The sequence below is a fragment of the Tamandua tetradactyla genome, chromosome 11 (assembly GCF_023851605.1).
Source record: "Tamandua tetradactyla isolate mTamTet1 chromosome 11, mTamTet1.pri, whole genome shotgun sequence".
NCBI classification, from domain to species: domain Eukaryota; kingdom Metazoa; phylum Chordata; class Mammalia; order Pilosa; family Myrmecophagidae; genus Tamandua; species Tamandua tetradactyla.
In genome coordinates this window covers 14,142,053-14,159,471 of record NC_135337.1, presented here as the reverse complement: position 1 = coordinate 14,159,471, position 17,419 = coordinate 14,142,053, and the positions used below count along the sequence as shown (strand labels likewise).

General features: G+C 33.0%; 1 protein-coding gene across 5 annotated transcripts in view; it reads left to right on the top strand.

The window, feature by feature from the left end:
* The window catches only part of GPSM2 (G protein signaling modulator 2), an 84,114-nt gene that overhangs the window by 38,598 nt on the left and 28,097 nt on the right, over positions 1–17,419 (top strand). For 4 of the 5 annotated variants that reach the window (XR_013159226.1, XM_077120031.1, XM_077120030.1 and 1 more), the window contains exons 2-6: positions 6,709–7,014; positions 15,559–15,780; positions 16,112–16,247; positions 16,584–16,726; positions 17,266–17,389. Coding sequence is in view for 4 of the 5 variants with exons in the window: in XM_077120031.1 (XP_076976146.1) it covers positions 6,959–7,014; positions 15,559–15,780; positions 16,112–16,247; positions 16,584–16,726; positions 17,266–17,389 (681 nt within the window). In the remaining variant the exon portion in view is untranslated. The remainder of the gene's footprint in view (positions 1–6,708; positions 7,015–15,558; positions 15,781–16,111; positions 16,248–16,583; positions 16,727–17,265; positions 17,390–17,419) is intronic. The other variant, XM_077120032.1, reaches the window with a different exon arrangement.

The following is a 17,419-nucleotide window of genomic DNA, read 5'->3' as shown; positions in this document are numbered from 1 at the left end:
ATTTGTGTCAGCTGTGCTCTGAAGTTTCTGTTGGCTCTGGCGTTTCTGGCTTTCCCAAATGTTTCCTCTCTTAAAGGATTCCAGTAAACTAATCAAGACCCAACCTGGAATGAGTGGGGTCACATCTCCATGTAATCAAAGGTCACACCCACAATCAGATATGTCACATGTCCATGAAGAGAATCTAATCAAAAGTTTCCATCTACAATATTGAATCAGGATTAAAAGAAATGGCTGCCTCCCCAAAATTGAATCCAGATTAAAACATAGCTTTTCTGGTATGTAATACTTTCAAACCAGCACATGTACTGACTGAAGCTGATGGCTAGCCAGCATAAAGTAATAAATGACTGTAAGTCTTATTCTCTGGTGTTCATTGTTTTACAGTTTTAATTATCCATAGCTCTGAATTTTGTATTTTTTTCAAACTGCCAAGATAAAAATAAGAGTTTGAAATTAATTGTGTTTTTACTTTACATGTATTTGACATTTTTTGTATTGACACATGAGAATTAACTTCGGATACACTTGGGGACTCTTTTGAGTAATGGTATGCATATAAGGTTGAGATTTATTTGGAATCTATAATAATAAATTTAATCTATCCTTTGAACTTTATCCTAGTACCTTATTTAGCTCATTGATAGTTGCAATTTTTTAGAAATATATTATAATAAAATGTGTGTTTAGTTCGTCGTTCTGTTATACTTGTTTCCTAAACTAATTTAGCCTGATACCTTACAGATTGAACATCTGTTCTTGTAAATTTTATGATTAATAATAAATTAAGACTTGACCTGATTGAAATACATACTTTAGCATTCTGTATTTGCTTAAGAAAACCTATTGGTATAGTTTTTACGAAATCATCTGTAGTAAATTCCTATTTGCCCAAAATGAGAGAGACTAGAATGACCTGCTTAATTGAACGCTAAAGATTATGTTTTTAAAAATTAATTTGGGATTGTTTAAAGTAATCTACATTTGGTGTGATGACAATTATCAGTTAACTCTAAAACCATATCCAACATGATTATTTTTAGCAGTATGAAAGAGGACATTTAAGAGTCTTCATAGTATCTTGAGTTCGTCTTTGGTAATATGCAACATTTTGATTGTGTTATTGGTTTAGGAATTGAGTACATTGAATAAAGAATCAGAATTTTTAGGTATTGCTTTCATTTTTTCCTCTTATTGTAATTTCTTTTTAGTTTTGCCACTGAGTTATTTTAGTATTCACATTTTAAACCTCACTTAGGTATTTGATAACTTTTTTTTTTTTTTAGTTTTAAAAATGATCATTCACTTGTACTTTTTTCCCCCAAACCTTTCTTTAATAGTCAAATTTTATCCAGTTTTGAATTACTTCTAGCTTAATATTTTCTTTCAGCTACTGTTTGTGAATATAGCACTTAATCAAGTACAAGTGTGATATACTCTATCAATGGTACTGTGTTCACTTATCCTCAGGATTGGAAATCTTGAAAGCTCTCTGTTATTTCTTCACCTTTGTCTTTCACTAAGGGCATTGTTTTTCATTTTTCTTTAGGCACTCTTAGCTATATTACTTAATCAAGTGCTTAGCTATTCTTGGGCCTGGCTTCCCTTGCTTTGGGCACTGTTTTCCCAAATCATTAATATACTGTGATACCCAAATAATTTTTCTCACTTTTAATTGACTAATACCTGCCACACTAAAATCAGGCTAAACAAACTTTATCTTTTGTTGAGCTTTACATACTAAATTCATCTTTTCTTATACCCATGTCATATTCTTTTATTTTTAACTTCCTAGCTTTAACTTTCCTACTCTTGGTGTATTGTGCACATTACTCCTTATACTTGCCATGATAACTCTTTGTTATTGTTTCCACTCTATATTTCAAATTAAATGTAGTCAGAAACAGAAGTTTGAATTAGGTGAAAAGCCATATCTAGTCCTTCTGAAAACAAATTAGTTTCTGCTTACAGGTACGTAATTTGAGAGAAAATAACCAGTTTATCTAGAGCAGTTATTTGAGTTTATTCTAGAAGAGCAGGTTTTGGCATCCTACTATAATACCCTCATAATTACTGTGGTGTGTACTTGTTACATTAATTCATACACTAAATTCTAACATAACTTCATTTAAAATATATTCTTGATTCTTCCTTGATATTTATCAGTCATCAAATTGATGCAGGGGTTGAAACCTAACAATTGAAAGGGATTTGGAAAATTTTAGTGTTGTACATTAGAGGGAATTATTAGGACAAGAGAAGTTTAAGGAGCTTAGATTATCTACCTCGAGGTAAGAAAACTAAATTTTATTGGCTGATGGGTGTTATCTAGACAGTCAAATGAAAGGAACAGGCCAAACATTATAGGATTTAAATTGCAGTTAGGAAAAAAATAGTTGAGATAAATTGTAAGGACAAAAGATATAAATGTAACTTTTGCTCATTTCCCGCTGTCCCCTAGTTAGCGTAATTTTTACTGACAGGACCAGAATTGCTTTGTTAAAGAGCCAGCCTTTCTTTTCTACTCTGACTGCATACCTTGGACAGTGTCTAGAAGTCTACCTAGCCATATAACAGAGTCTACCTGTTTTGACTTTCTAATCACATCATTAAATGTGAGGCAACAAAATTTATGTACTAGTTGATCTTTCAGTATGTCTCTCTCACCTTCTGGGATGTGAAAAAAGTGATCTGTTTTTGGAGCTTTGTCTGTTAAAACCTGAGGGAAGCTATTAAGGGAGATATGTATTCCTTGTGAATTATTTTAGTTGTATGTCTTAATGGAGATAGGAGGTTAAACTTGGTCACATCTCACCATTCTGTCAAATCTGTATTTTCCATTCTAGTTCCCAGTCCTACCGTTAAGTTCTCTTATCCTAATTAACAAGTTCATAATTTAGTATTTGCTGCAAATTTTATTAGTGTTACACTGTTTGTTAAATATGAAGTATATTTGTTAACTCCATGTAATGCAGGACATGAATGAACATGTTACTCCGTTGGCTAGATAGTTCTTGCAATATGAATCATTGAATTGAGAATTACTTATGTGTTCAGTGAATAATTTTAAGATAAGAAATGCTGTTTAGCTGTTATGGAGATAGTAATGTAAGAGTGAGGTTTTTTTGGTGCTTTTCAGAATAGTAAAACCATATTATAAATTATCCTTAGTAAATTGGTAAATGGCATTCTTCTCTCTGTCTTATTGCCGTTTTAATTGTTTAAAAAATTATTCTCTAGGCAGTCTTAAGTAAGATATTCTGCAGCTTTATTATATATACATTTGTTAATTTAACTACATGCTTACGTTTTAATAAGTATGAGATTAACATCTTTAAATGATTAGTAAAATTTGGCAGAAGGAAGAACCCCAGGATAAATGGACAGAAAGATTGTTCAATGTATGGGACAATTTTCTAATAGAACTATTCAGAATTTGAATTAGTTGCTTTATGACCTTTTTGAGAATACTTTAGTAACATATTACTTGTGGGATTCTTTATAACGCTGAGAGACCTTGAACACACTGAGTCCAGAGTCTATTCATTTCTTAGATTTAATTTGTTGTAAATATATATATCCAGACTATACACAAACATATGTATTTTTTCCTTATTTGTCTGTCAATTGCTATTCTAAAGGTTTAGTTTGTCTCTGATGTTCTGTAGTTTCTCTGTGATATGTTTGGGTATGGATTCATTTTTATTGATCCTGTTCAGGACTTAGTATACACCTTCAGTCTGATTCATGTCTTTCTTTCATTCTGAACTTTCTTCATCATTGAAGCTTTTGCCTTTACTTCTTTCTTTATTTTTCCTTCAGTGCTCCTATTAGACCTATGATGGATCCTCTCATTTTGTCCTTCTTTCCTCTCACCTGCTCTTTAGTGTTTTCCATATCTGTCTGTTTGTACTCTGGATAGTTTATTCAGATATTCTTCTAGTTCACGCCTTCTCTCCTTAACTAATCTACTTTTGTGTTTAACCATCTATGACATTCTTAATTTCAGTATTTATAGCTGTACTTGTAATAATAGCAAAAAACTAGAAACTATCCAAGTGCCCATCAACAGCAGAATGAAAAATACATTTGGTGTACAATGGAATATGATATAGTGGTAAAAACAAATGGATTGTAACTACATGCAACAACATGAGATAAATCTCAGACACATAATGTTGAGCAGAAGCAAGATACGGAAAAAAGCCATAGTGTAATTCTATTTGCATAAAGTTCAAAACCATATAAAACTAAGCATACATTATTTAGGGGTATACAGACATTTGTGGTCAGGTTGTAAAGACTAGCCAGGGAATGATGATCAGAATTCCTTTTAGAGATCACCTCAAAGGGGAAAGAAAGGCAGTGGTAATGTTCCTTATCTTAAATTGGGTGGTGTTATATAAATGTTCATTGTACCATTGTCTTTTTTTTTTTTTGAGGTTTTTTATTTATTATTATTAGAGAAGCTGCAAATTTATAGAAAAATCAAGCAGAAAGTACAGAGTTCTCATATTATTCACCCTCCTACACACATACACACACACCAGTTTTCCCCATTATTAATACTTTGCATCTGTGTGGTGTCTTTGTTACAACTGATGATACAATATTATTATATTTTTAACTATAGTCAGTAGTTTACATTAGGATTCACTGCTTGTGTTTTATAGTTATATAGTTTTTTATTGTAGTAACATATTTACAAGCTAAATTTTCTCCTTCTAGCCTCATTCAAATATATAATTCAGTGGTGTTGATTACATTCACAGTGTTGTACTGCCATCACCATTATCCATTACCAAAGCCTTTTCATCACCCCAAACACGAATTCTGTATCTATTAAGCATTAACTCTCTGTTCCCTACCCCCCCACCCCAGCCTCTGGTAAACCTGTATTCTAGTTTCTGCTTAAATGAATTTGCTTATTCCAGTTATTTCATATCAATGAGATCATACAATATTTGTCCTTTTATGTCTGGCTGATTTCACTCAACATGATGTCTTTAAGGTTCATCTGTGTTGTTGCCTATATTAGAACTTCATTCCTTTTTATTGCTGAATAATAATATAATATATAATAGCGTATAACATGATATATGACAATATATGTAATAATATACACGCACAGAAGTTTTTAATTTGGTGACATTCCATTTATCTTTTTGTTTTGTTTTGTTTTGTTTTGTAACTCGTGCTTTGGGTATAAAGTGTAAGAAAACATTGCCTAACACAAGATCCTGAAGAAATTTCCCTATGTTTTCTTCTAAGAATTTTTTTTTATAATTTTAAGTTCTTGTATTTAGGCTTTTGATCCATATTGAGTTAATTTTTGTATATGGTGTGAGGTATGAGTTCACCTTCATTCTTTTGCCCATGGATAGCCATTTTTTTCAGCACCATTTGTTGAAGAAACTGTTGTTCCCCCATTAAGTGGTCTTGGTACTCTTGTCAAAAATCTGTTGGCTATAGGTGTGAAGGTTGATTTCTGAACTCTCAGTTTGATTCCTTTGGTTTATATGTCTGTCTTTGTATCCATACCATGCTCGTTCGATTACTATAGCTTTGTAATAAGTTTTAAAATCAAGAAGTATGAATCCTACAACTTTGTTCTTTATCGGGATTGTTTTGGCTATTCTAAGGTTGGCCTTTGCATTTCTGCAAAGAAGGCTGTTGAAATGTTGATCACGATTGTGTTGAATCTATACATTGCTTTGGGTAAAATTGACATATTAATATTTAGTCTTCTAATCCATGAGTCCAGAATGTCCTTACATTTATTTAGGTCTCCTTTGTTTAGTTTTTTTTTTTCAGCAGTGTTTTATAATTTTCTGTGTACAGGTTGTTTACATCCTTGACTAAATTTATTCCTAGATATTGATTCTTTTAGTTGCTGTTGTTAATGGAATTTTTTCTCTTGATTTCCTCTTCATATTGTTCATTGCTAGAGTCTAAAAACACTACTGATTTTAGCATGTTAATCTTGTACCCTTCATTCTTTGATGAAATTGTTTTATTAGCTTTTGCAGTTTTGTTGTGGGGCCATTGTAATTTTTTTTTCCATACACATACTTCCCAAATCTCTTTTGTACCTATTCAATATTGATAAAAAAATACTTTCAAGACCTAAAAAATGAGTGTAAGTAGAATATACCTTGATAGCAAATGAATACAACTATAACCTAATTGTCAGCACGTATCTTTGAAGAAATAAATTTACAGAGTTTGGAATTAACTGTTCAACTCATTATACCTTTTTTTTTTCCCCCACATGGGGCAGACACCGGGAATCAAACCTGGGTCTCTGGCATGGCAGGTGAGAATTCTGCCACTGAGCCACCATCATACCATCCTCATTATAGCATTTCTATTTGATTTGTTTATAGCAGTTTTTGAAAGCTTGAAGTATTGTACTTTTATTTTTAAATACTAATATGGTACATATCACTCTTAATGATTGTTTATATTTCATTAAAATACCCCACATTAGACCAGTTTAAAAATTAAAGTTCACTTCTCAATCTCTGCTATATATTTACATTCTTATTTAGAAGTCCGTGGTGGCAGTTAAGCCTTCTGTTTCTTTCAAGTAATTGACATGACAGAAGTCTATGGAGTTAGCTATGTGATTATGTAAAGCATGGGGTTACTGTAGGTTATTCTTTGAACATAGGACTTCAAGCAAAGCATCTTGTATTCCTTTTGCAGAAATGTTGCTGCAGTGCTGCTGAGAGGGCCAGAGATGCAAGGATTTGGGACACATTTTGAACCTTAATGCTGTCTGACATTGACCTCCTTTCATTATTAATAAAGAAGAAGCAGGAGCTTAGAATGTATTAACACCAACTCATTAATGTACTAACTGGACAATGTTCTGGATACAATTCTACATTATACAGAACTGGATTGGGCCAGAATAAAATAATTTCATATTTTACTCAGCTTATAATATGATTCGATGGAGGAAAATTTGATAAGCATGAGGGAAGACCATTCTTTTCATGTTCGTTACAGGTAAGACTGTTGCTTTCTTAATAGGTGATTTTTTAATCCTTCTCTACAACATGTTTTTAACTCTGATCGTTTCATATTTAAATTTGAAAATACTCAAAATATCTTAGCCACAGGTAGTATCTCCTGTAAACAGTGCCTTTTTTTTGTTGTGATTGTTAAAATTTTCTGTACGCTTTCTGTATGACAGTGGTGGTTGAGAGCAATTATATACTTTTTTTTTGTTAGTGTTCTCTGGAAGAGTTTTTATGAATGTTCCTTTATACTTTGTAACTTTTTGCAACTCTTTATAACTCTTTATAATGCAAATGTTGAAAATAGAATATTATTTCAGAATCTCTAAGAGTAAAAGGATTTTCTAATGACTTAACTTTTGTGTTATAATTTTTAATTGCTGAGCTTTATAAATGAGCCATTTAAAGAAATAGATGTTAAATCAAGTTCATACGGGCAGGTATTGTCTAAAAATGATAAAGCAATAGCTAGTTTAATGTTTAGTGATAAAATATTAGTGACATTTCTGATAAAATTAAGAATAAAGCAAGGATATCTTGACACCATTATTGTTAATACTTGTTCTGATCGGTGTACTAAACTGTAGAATAAATACAAGTATAAATATTGGAATGGAAGACAATCATTTATTAAGGTGATTAGATACTAATAGATTCTTTATAAAAATTAATTGCAGATTAATAAATAAACATTAAAACTTTACAGCAGTGACTAGAATTCAAAATTTCTTATGGATGAGGTTGTTTATTAGTAAATCTTAGATGCCTTAGCACGTTTTGGAAATGATAAGGAGATTTGTCAAAGTGTAGAGTAGATGTTCATGTTGGGGCGTAATGCCAAGGAAGTTTATATAGGTAAGGTGGTGGCATTTCTATTAAAAATTTTAGTTTCAAAGAAAACAGAAGACAGTCAACATAATTAAAGTGAGATTTTAATATATAAAATGTCATCACCCCATCCTTTAGAACATATTTCCAGACACTTGGGATTTATCCTATGCACTCTCTATATCCAGCATAAAGTCCTGCCACTTTTTCCTCCTAGGTATTTCTCAAATCCATCTTCTCATGTGTGTCCTTTCACCGTTCCTGCAGTTCAGGCTGCATCACCTACCTGCCTGCAGACTACTGCTGTAACTTCTTCACTAATGCCGTTCTCCATTGTTATCTTCTTGAAACCCATCTTTTTAATTTGCTTCTAGAGGGCTCAGCCTAAAATACAAAGCTACCCATGTAACTACCTATTTAATTCCTCACAGTAGCTTCTAGTCACCTGTAGGGCAGAGTCAAGTTTTAAAGTAGCACATAAACTCTTCTGTTATCTGGCCTCTACTATTCCTTTATTCTTACTTTCTGCAGACCTCACCTTGTACTTTCAGCTCAGATTCCCTTATGTGTCATGTTGTTTCATGTCTCAGTGCTTTTACTCATGCTATATCCTTTGCCTTGAATTTCCTTTCTTCTTTCTTTCTTTAGCTAATTTTCAACATTTAAAGTTCAGCTCAGAGATTATCTCCTCCCGGAAACCATTTTTAAACACCATGGTTTGGCTGTGTACTCTCCCTCCTCTGCCCAGTCCCGTGCTTATATCTATGCATACCTTTTTCTTAGCACACAGTATATTAAAATTCAAAGTATCTGTTTATGGCCACCTCTCACTCCCCTTTCCCTTCTGTGGCTTTGAGCTCCTTTAGGGCAGCCATAATGCGTTATCTGGCACATCATCCACATTTGATAAAATGTCTGTTGAACTTCATTGCACCCAGATATAACTATCAAATGAACTTAAGATTTTACCGGTCTTGCGAGACATTTTGAAGAGTGGTATGCTTCCTCATACTGTAAGAGCAGTTGATAAGACTGGATTATACCTTTGTGTGTAGGAAGATCTTAGATTTGTTCCTTTTCCGTGATATAGCACAGATCAAACATGATTAGACATTGCTGTAGGACTTCACCAAGAGAAACTACTGTCTTTAGTAAGAATATACCAAACTAATCCTTGACTTCACCAGTGCTCTAAGGTCAGAATTGTGTATACTGACTGGATTGTTATATAATTGGGATCATGATTTGTATCCTTTATGTTAGGAGGCCTATTATAAGTTACTCTTCTTCTCTGGTAAATACTTAGCATGTAATGTTTTAACCATCTGGGTCTTTCACAGTGGAAGTTCTTACCTACTCCTAGAGGAGTTTTTATGGCACAATGAGCTTGTAATTTTGAAATGGCGTATTTTCTTCGGACACTAAGGAACCTTCTGAGGGATTTCACAAGGCTTTATAAAATATTTTGCATCTATTTGGAAAGGTAGAGAGATGGAGACTGATAGTAAGATGGAGTTAATTTCTAAATCTTCTTAAAATAGATGATTGATTTTAAGGAATTATTATTAGTAATTTAGCTGTGATAGTGGTATAGTATTTTGGGGGGGGTTGAAAGCCCTTATCTTTTAGAACATCACACTGAAATATTTACAAATGAAATCATATGTTGTCTTGAGTGTGCTTCAAAATAATCTGGAGTCAGGGGAGTGAAGGGAGAGTAGAGATGAAACATATATTGAGAATATCGTATATATACAAATTTTTGAAGTTAGAAGATGGTTTCATTATAGTTTATTTTGTATTTTGTTAGTAAATGTTCTTATTCATAGTTATTATGAATAATAAACATTTCAATATTTTACATATTGTAAAAATTAAACTGTTGCACATAAGTTGTGAGGAAATATAATTTTCATGCTGAATTCTTTCATTTTGCTAGATAGATGTAGGTATTAATAATATTCTTTTCTGAAGAATAAGTTACTTGGAGTGGTGAAAAGAGCTCTGGATTTGGAGAACAAAGACAGGATTTCACTTCTCAGCTCGGCCATTTGTGACCTTTAAAAGTTCACTAAACCTGTCTGAGTATCAGTTTTTCCTTCTGTGATAAAACCTATCTCAGAGAGTATTTTGAGAATTAAATTTGACATTTGTTAAAATCACTTTTAAAATTAAGTTGTGGGCCACATTGGTTCAGCAGGCAGAGTTCTCACCTGCCATGCCAGAGACCCAGGTTTGATACCTGGGCCTGCCCATGCAAAAAATAAAATAAAAAAAAAAAAAAAAAAAAAATATATGTATATAATTAAGTTGCCATGCTTTAATTTTAAATTGGTTTATGAAACATACTGTACAGATAGGCTTTATGATGATTACTTAGATTTTTTTAAATATGCGTTTGGATAAGCTAAGATATCCATTTTATGTGGTTAAGATTTTCATATTGTTAATTGTAACAATTAACATATGAAATTACTTGAATATGAATTGTACATATTGTTAATTGTTATTGTTAATTGTACAATTGTTAATTATAAATATTGTTAATTGTAACAATATTTGTATCTTCATATTTTCCTGATATCAGGAAAATATTTAGTGACATAGGTCATTACTATAGCAATGCAGATATTTGTAAGAACTTTTTACTTGATATATATATATTATATATATATAATATATAATATATATATATATATATTTTTTTTTTTTACATGGGCAGGCACTGGGAATCGAACCTGGATCTCTAGCACGGCAGGCGAGAACTCTGCCTGCTGAGCCACTGTGGCCCACCCTCTACCTGATATTTTGAGAGCATTCACAGTTTTGACAACTGATCAAATGGTCTTTAAGTTAGTGTTTAATATTTAAAATTTAAGAACTTTGCTACCTGAATTTGTAGATTTTTTCCTTGTTGCCTTAATTTTAAATTGGTTTATGAAACCTACTGTGTAAATACAGGCTTTATTTACAGTGATTTTATGGATGCTTTATTTAAATATGCCTATTGTTAAGCTAACTAAGATATCCATTTTTGGTGGTTCTAAGTGTATTGTTTGTTTTTTTAAATAAAAAATTAAGTTGCCATAAAAATTTTAAATCAAAATAGTTTTGTGCTACTTTTTATTTTACAAAACAAACTACAAGAACTGAATGTATATTGTAAATTAAATGGACAGAACTAGTTTAGTGCATCTGGGACTGGTGATGGAAAAGGTCCATGCCCAAGTAGAACACATAGAAGACAGAGCAAGGATCTGTAAGAAGAGATCCCACATCATAGAGGGTGGAGAGCAGTCTCTTGTTTTTGAACCTTGACTCCTTAATCTCCTCATCTATTTGTAAGTAATATGTGAGGCTTTGGGGAGAGTCTGGATTAATGTTACTACGTCCAGTAATAAGTATTGTATACTAAGTATTGTATTGCTAAGTCTTTTCAAATGGTGTACAGTCAAGGTTTTAATCCTCTTTTGCTTTCACTGATAAATACAAGAAGACAAAATTAAGAAGATAATGAAGAAAGTAAAGTTAAAAAATAAATTGACAGGAAATAAGTTTCTGCAGAATATGGAGAATTATAGATAAAATGTTCAATCTATTATTACAAAACTGAAAATGGTTCAGTCAGGGATAGTAGTATTTTGTTTTTGGAAAAGCACTTTCTTTTATTACACAACTAGGTAAACAGGCCATTAGGAAGAATTAGAGAAATTTTGTATGTGGGATGTATTTTAAAGGAAATATATTTCCCTGTTTTGTCTGCTAAGCCTGGATATGTTCTTTATTTTCTACCAACTGGTAAACAAATGTACTTCTGTTCTCTCATAGAGACAAAGAGGATATGAAATTACTTTCTCTATTACTATTTAATGACCCTCTAAAAAATTTATGACCTAACCTGCCCTGCCTAGCTACTAACAATTTTCCTATTACATTTATTTGATTGAGGTATTAGAAATATTGATTTCCTTTCTAACAAAATATACCACAGCCATAACGTGTCTCAGAATTAATCATAAAATACAGAGTTTTGGACTGTATTTGGGGTGTTAGTTGTTGAAATAATATTCTAAGGAGTTTCTTCTAGAGGGCTATCTCATTCTTTGCCATGGAGGAGAGCCTTATAGCTAGCAGGGTTCCAGTCTGCTATCAGTATTTCTCATGAGATTTGTATAAAATGCCTTTTTAAAAATGTAGCTCTTTTGACATAATTCAACCTATAGATTAATTTTGTTAGATGCAACATCATTTAGATTAATGGTTTCAGTGTGATGTTGTATAAATTTAAATCTAGAAGATCACATTTGTGACGAAGGTATTTATTCGAAGAAGATGCTTTTCTACATTATATGAGCATAGGCACTTGCTCTTATAAACTTCCAGTTTTTAAATATTTTATATGTGAATGGCCAGTTCTGCCTTATTCCTAACCTCCTGGCCAACAACCCAGTTGTCCTTAGCTGATGGTGCTACAGTGTGTGAGTATTCTCTTTCTCCCCCTGAAGGAAATCATGTAACATTATTAGTATTCCATTGTATAGTGGCATGTATTTTTTTTAAATTAATACTCTATTAATGGATTTTAAGCCATTTGCAGTTTTTTGCTGTAGTGAATGTCTTTTGAACTTGTTTAAATATATCCTTAGATCAATTCCCAGCAGTGAAATTGCTAGGCATGTTTTTACAAAATTGGAATCCTGCCTAAATTTTAAAAATTTAATAGAGAAATTTATGTATTTTATATATAAAAACATATCTTCCAACTTTTTTACTCAGATGTTCTCGAAGTTCAATGGTTTCGTTATTTAGACAAAGATAAGTAATTAAGTTATGTCACTGTTCTAGTTTGCAAAAGCTGCTGGAATGTGATATACCAGAACCAGAAGGGCTTTTAAAAAGGGGAATTTTTTAAGTTGCAAGTTTATGGTTCTAAGGCCATGGAAATGTCCAAATTAAGACAAAGCTATAAAAATGTCCAAGTTAAGATATCCACAGAAAGATAGATTGGTTTTAGAAGGCCAGTGATGTTCAGGGTTTCTTTCTCAGCTGAAAAGGCACGTGACCAAGTCTGCTAGCTTCCTCTTCTGGCATCTTGTTTCATGAAGTTCCCTTGAGGGCATTTTCCTCCTTCATCTCCATGCTTTGGGGGCTCTAAAGCTTTTTTCCAAAACATTCCCTCTCAAAGGGCTCTATTAAGCAACCCCACCTTGAATGGGTGAAGACCCATCTCCATGGAAACCATCTAATCAAAAGTTACCACCCACAGTTGAGTGGGTCACATCTCCCTGGAAACAGTAAAAAATATACCACTCAGCAATATTGAATGAGGATTAAAGGACATGGCTTTTCTGGGGTATACAACCTATTCAAACTGGCACAGTCATCTAGCAAAATAACCCTTTAATAAATTCACGTTGTTTACAGTTTCTGTTCACGCACAGAGTATGCCAGTAACCTGTTAACATCGTAAACGGAAATACTGTAATTTTTTTCTTTTATGAAATCTCTCATTTTCAAAAATATCATTCTAAAAGCAGTTTTCACTTGTGTAAGACAAAAATAGGCTTTACTAAGTTGTGAAAGAACGTATAAAGTAATATAAATATTACAACGTGAGGTTCTCATTTAACTTCTCTTTCCATGTACTTTGGACCTTTCCTCATTTTTCTAATTGTGTTGGTCTAATTTTGAAGCAAAATGTTAAGTATAGGTTTAGTTGGATTATTTGACTAGACCCGTAAGGTGAAGCTGAGATCACTAGTTTGTGACAAAATCACTTGAGTTATAAAAAGAAGATACCTGTATGCAAAACTTGAAAAATACCTACTAGAGTTGACTACATAAATCTAATTCTTCTGAACTCAGAAGTCTGCTTTGAACCTTTCAGTTAGCAATTGGTTCTTTCTTACTTAGTCCAGAGCTTTTAGCTCCATCAGATTTATTTTCTGCTTTTACAATTTCGTTTTAATTTATGGCTCTAAGGAACCATGAAGTTTTATAGACTGAAAGCACTTGAGGAAACACATCAATTAACCTATTCCTAGATACACAAAAGTGTAATCATATTGGTGGTAGAACATTTGAACATAATTAACTGCACTGAATTAATGTATTTAAATGTGGTTAAAAGGGGGAAATTTGGGGTGCATATAACTTACTGGAATAAAGATTTAAAAAAATAGAACTGTACAATACAAACTGTGAACCCTATTGTAAACGGTGGATTATAGTTAATGGTACAATTATAAAAATATTCTTCCATGAATTTTAACAAACGTACTATACTAATGCAAAGCGTTAATAACCAGGTGTTATGTGGGAACTCTGTATTTTATGCATGACTTTTCTATAAATCTACAATTTCTCTAATAAAAAGTGTAATCATACTTGAATTAATTTAGGGCAAATGGTAGTTTAATGGACATTTCCTGTTAAAGCACTGATTCTCAATCTTGGCTCGAACCACTGCCACCCCTGCCCCCGCTAAGTGAGGACCCAGCATTGGGAATTTTAAAAAGCATTCTACCTGAGCTGTTGCTGTTGTGCATACAGGACTAAGAAACATTGCTCTATTAGTTGCTCAGAGCTGACTCTAGTAAGGAGTGATTTAGTGCTGCTCCAAAAATTAAAATTCTTAATGAGCTAACTCAGAGTTTATCAAAGGGTGATATGTTACCACTGGTGGTACATAGGCTAATTTTACTCACTTTATTTTTATAGTTTCTTATCTATTTTGAATGTGTTAGAAAATGAATGTAAGTATCATGTCAAACCCAATTTCATGGGTATTGCTATGGATATAGCCAGATTTTTTTAAAGCAAGTTAAAGTGATGTCAGCTTAAAGGCAGATTTGCCGAAATATATAGGCAAACTAAGCAAGTAGTTAGGTAGTATATAGACATGACAGAAATCATGAAGATGTTTGAGAAGAAACAGAATGGTATTTTCAGTGATGGGCACCTACTAACACCTAGTATGGGAACCTGAAACATCAGGTGTATTTTTTTTTTTCATGTGTATTCACGGTGACTCAATTCTGGCTTTTATAATTCAGGGACAGACTGAGGATTTCTAAAAATCTTTATATGATTGCTGTCTGAGTTAGAGTTTCTTGAAACTCAGTTCTCTTGTGAAAATGTGCCTTGTAGATCAAGATCTTGCTCCTCTACTTTTTTATGTTAAGGCAGAGGTGGTTATGCAGTGGAAAGGAGGGAGGAGTGTATCAAAATGTGGGGAAGAGAGAGAGAGATGGATGGGTGAATGTTGGAAGGGGTTGATAGACAGGTGAGTAGATTGCTTGGATAAAGAGCATTAAAGGACCTCACCTTCCCAGGCACTCCTATATTCTCCCCAAACTCTCAAGTCTGCCACAACTCAGAAGAATTTAGGAAACACTGCTTTAGGTTCTTTCACGATTAAAGTGGGTTGCTCTGGGTGGGCCAGTTTTAAAAAGCCTCATATGAAGATATTTAGCTACCCTGTATAACAGGTTTCTGAGGTTCAGAGAAATTTGATTAGGCAAATTAGCTTTTGCTACAAATAATTGCTTGCTGTTTTGTTATTAATAATGAATACATAATTCAATCAGAGAGGCAGCTCTTGTAAGAGTGGCAACGTATTTCATATTTAAATTATATTCTGGAAGCTAAAAAACTGGGATGCAATTGTAATGTTATGCTATAAATGTCCTATATAATTTTGTAGAATGGAAGCTTCTTGCCTTGAACTGGCCTTGGAAGGGGAACGTCTGTGTAAATCTGGAGACTGTCGTGCTGGTGTGTCATTCTTTGAAGCTGCTGTTCAGGTTGGAACTGAGGACCTAAAAACGCTTAGCGCTATATACAGCCAACTGGGCAATGCTTACTTCTATTTGCATGATTATGCAAAAGCCTTAGAATACCATCATCATGATTTAACTCTCGCAAGGTAATTTAATACTGTTCCTCCCTAACTTAATTACCTTTTAAGATAAACTTAATACATTTAATGAATTCTAGCCCAGTAGTGTCACTTTTCAAAACTCATTTTTAGACTGAACACAGAATTTAATTAAATGAATAAGCAATAGTGAAATGACCTGAGAGTTTAATTAAATAAATGAAAATTAAATACAGAAATGTAAGTTTAAATTTTTGTTTAAGGTAGGTTTCAAAGCTAATGAGTCTTTCGTGCTATAAGCATGTCAGTTATCCTCTAGGAAAACTGGCTGTACTCTCGCTGCTTTATATTTCACTGCTATTTGCTTTTTTAATTCTAGGACTATTGGAGACCAGTTGGGAGAAGCCAAAGCTAGTGGTAACCTGGGAAACACCTTAAAAGTTCTTGGGAATTTTGAAGAAGCTATAGTTTGTTGTCAACGACACCTAGATATTTCCAGAGAGCTTAATGACAAGGTAACAAAGAAACTTTAAATGGTAGGACTCCATTGAAATTGCTTGGTGTTTTAATATTATTTATTCTATAGATTACTTACAAGTTAATGCTGAAAAAGAAAATATTCTTAGAAGAAAAAGAGAAAACATAATAAAAAATTTAAATATAGGGGAAAAAAAGGAAATAGTGAGAAGTCCTTCTTTCATAAGTGATCATTTGTTTCATTCTGTGATGGCCAATGTAAAAATTTCTTTCTCTTGACCTTTATATTAAGGATATTACAGATACATGTGATAAGCATTCTAGTACCTGACCTCCAATTTTAAAATGTAAACTCTGTGGATGTCTGCATTTAGGTAGGAGAAGCAAGAGCACTTTACAATCTTGGAAATGTGTATCATGCCAAAGGGAAAAGTTTTAGCTGCCCTGGTCCTCAAGATGCAGGAGAATTTCCTGAAGAAGTGAGAAATGCTCTTCAGGCTGCTGTGGATTATTATGAGTGAGTAGCACTGATGCAGTCATGTGGGCTCACCTTAGATGCGAATCTGCTACACTTTCTTTATCCAGTAGTTTTAAGTTTAGCAAAGGTTTTTAGATTGTGGGCTAGGAAATTAAAACAAACCATCAAATCAGTTGCTGAAATATTACAGTGTTGATTTAGTAGTAATCTCTTCCTCCTGAAAGCTTTCATTTAAACTGCATACTAGTGCCACTTAGTGGCAAAAATAAGAAATATCACTGGCTAAAACTATTTGGAATTCATTTAGTCTTTTACCAATAGAATTTCATAGACTTTCTTAGCTATTGGGGTTCCAAGATTAAATCTGTCCTTGAATCTGGGCAGAAGCCTACACGAAAAATTGGTTCAATAAAGTGTTCCCAGCTATTTTCTATAATCACCCTCCATCATATATGCATCTTTAATATGTGGTACGTTATGGCTGTGGGCTTATTTAAATTTTTTTCTCATTTATGTAAATCAGATAAATATTAATTTTTTCCAAACTTATTTTTTCACAATTTTTTGTTGCCACTTAGGGAAAACCTATCATTAGTGACTGCTTTGGGTGACCGAGCAGCTCAAGGACGTGCCTTTGGAAATCTTGGAAACACACATTACCTCCTTGGCAACTTCAGGGATGCAGTTATAGCTCATGAACAGGTACAGTGGAAAGCCTTGGAGCCAGGTCAT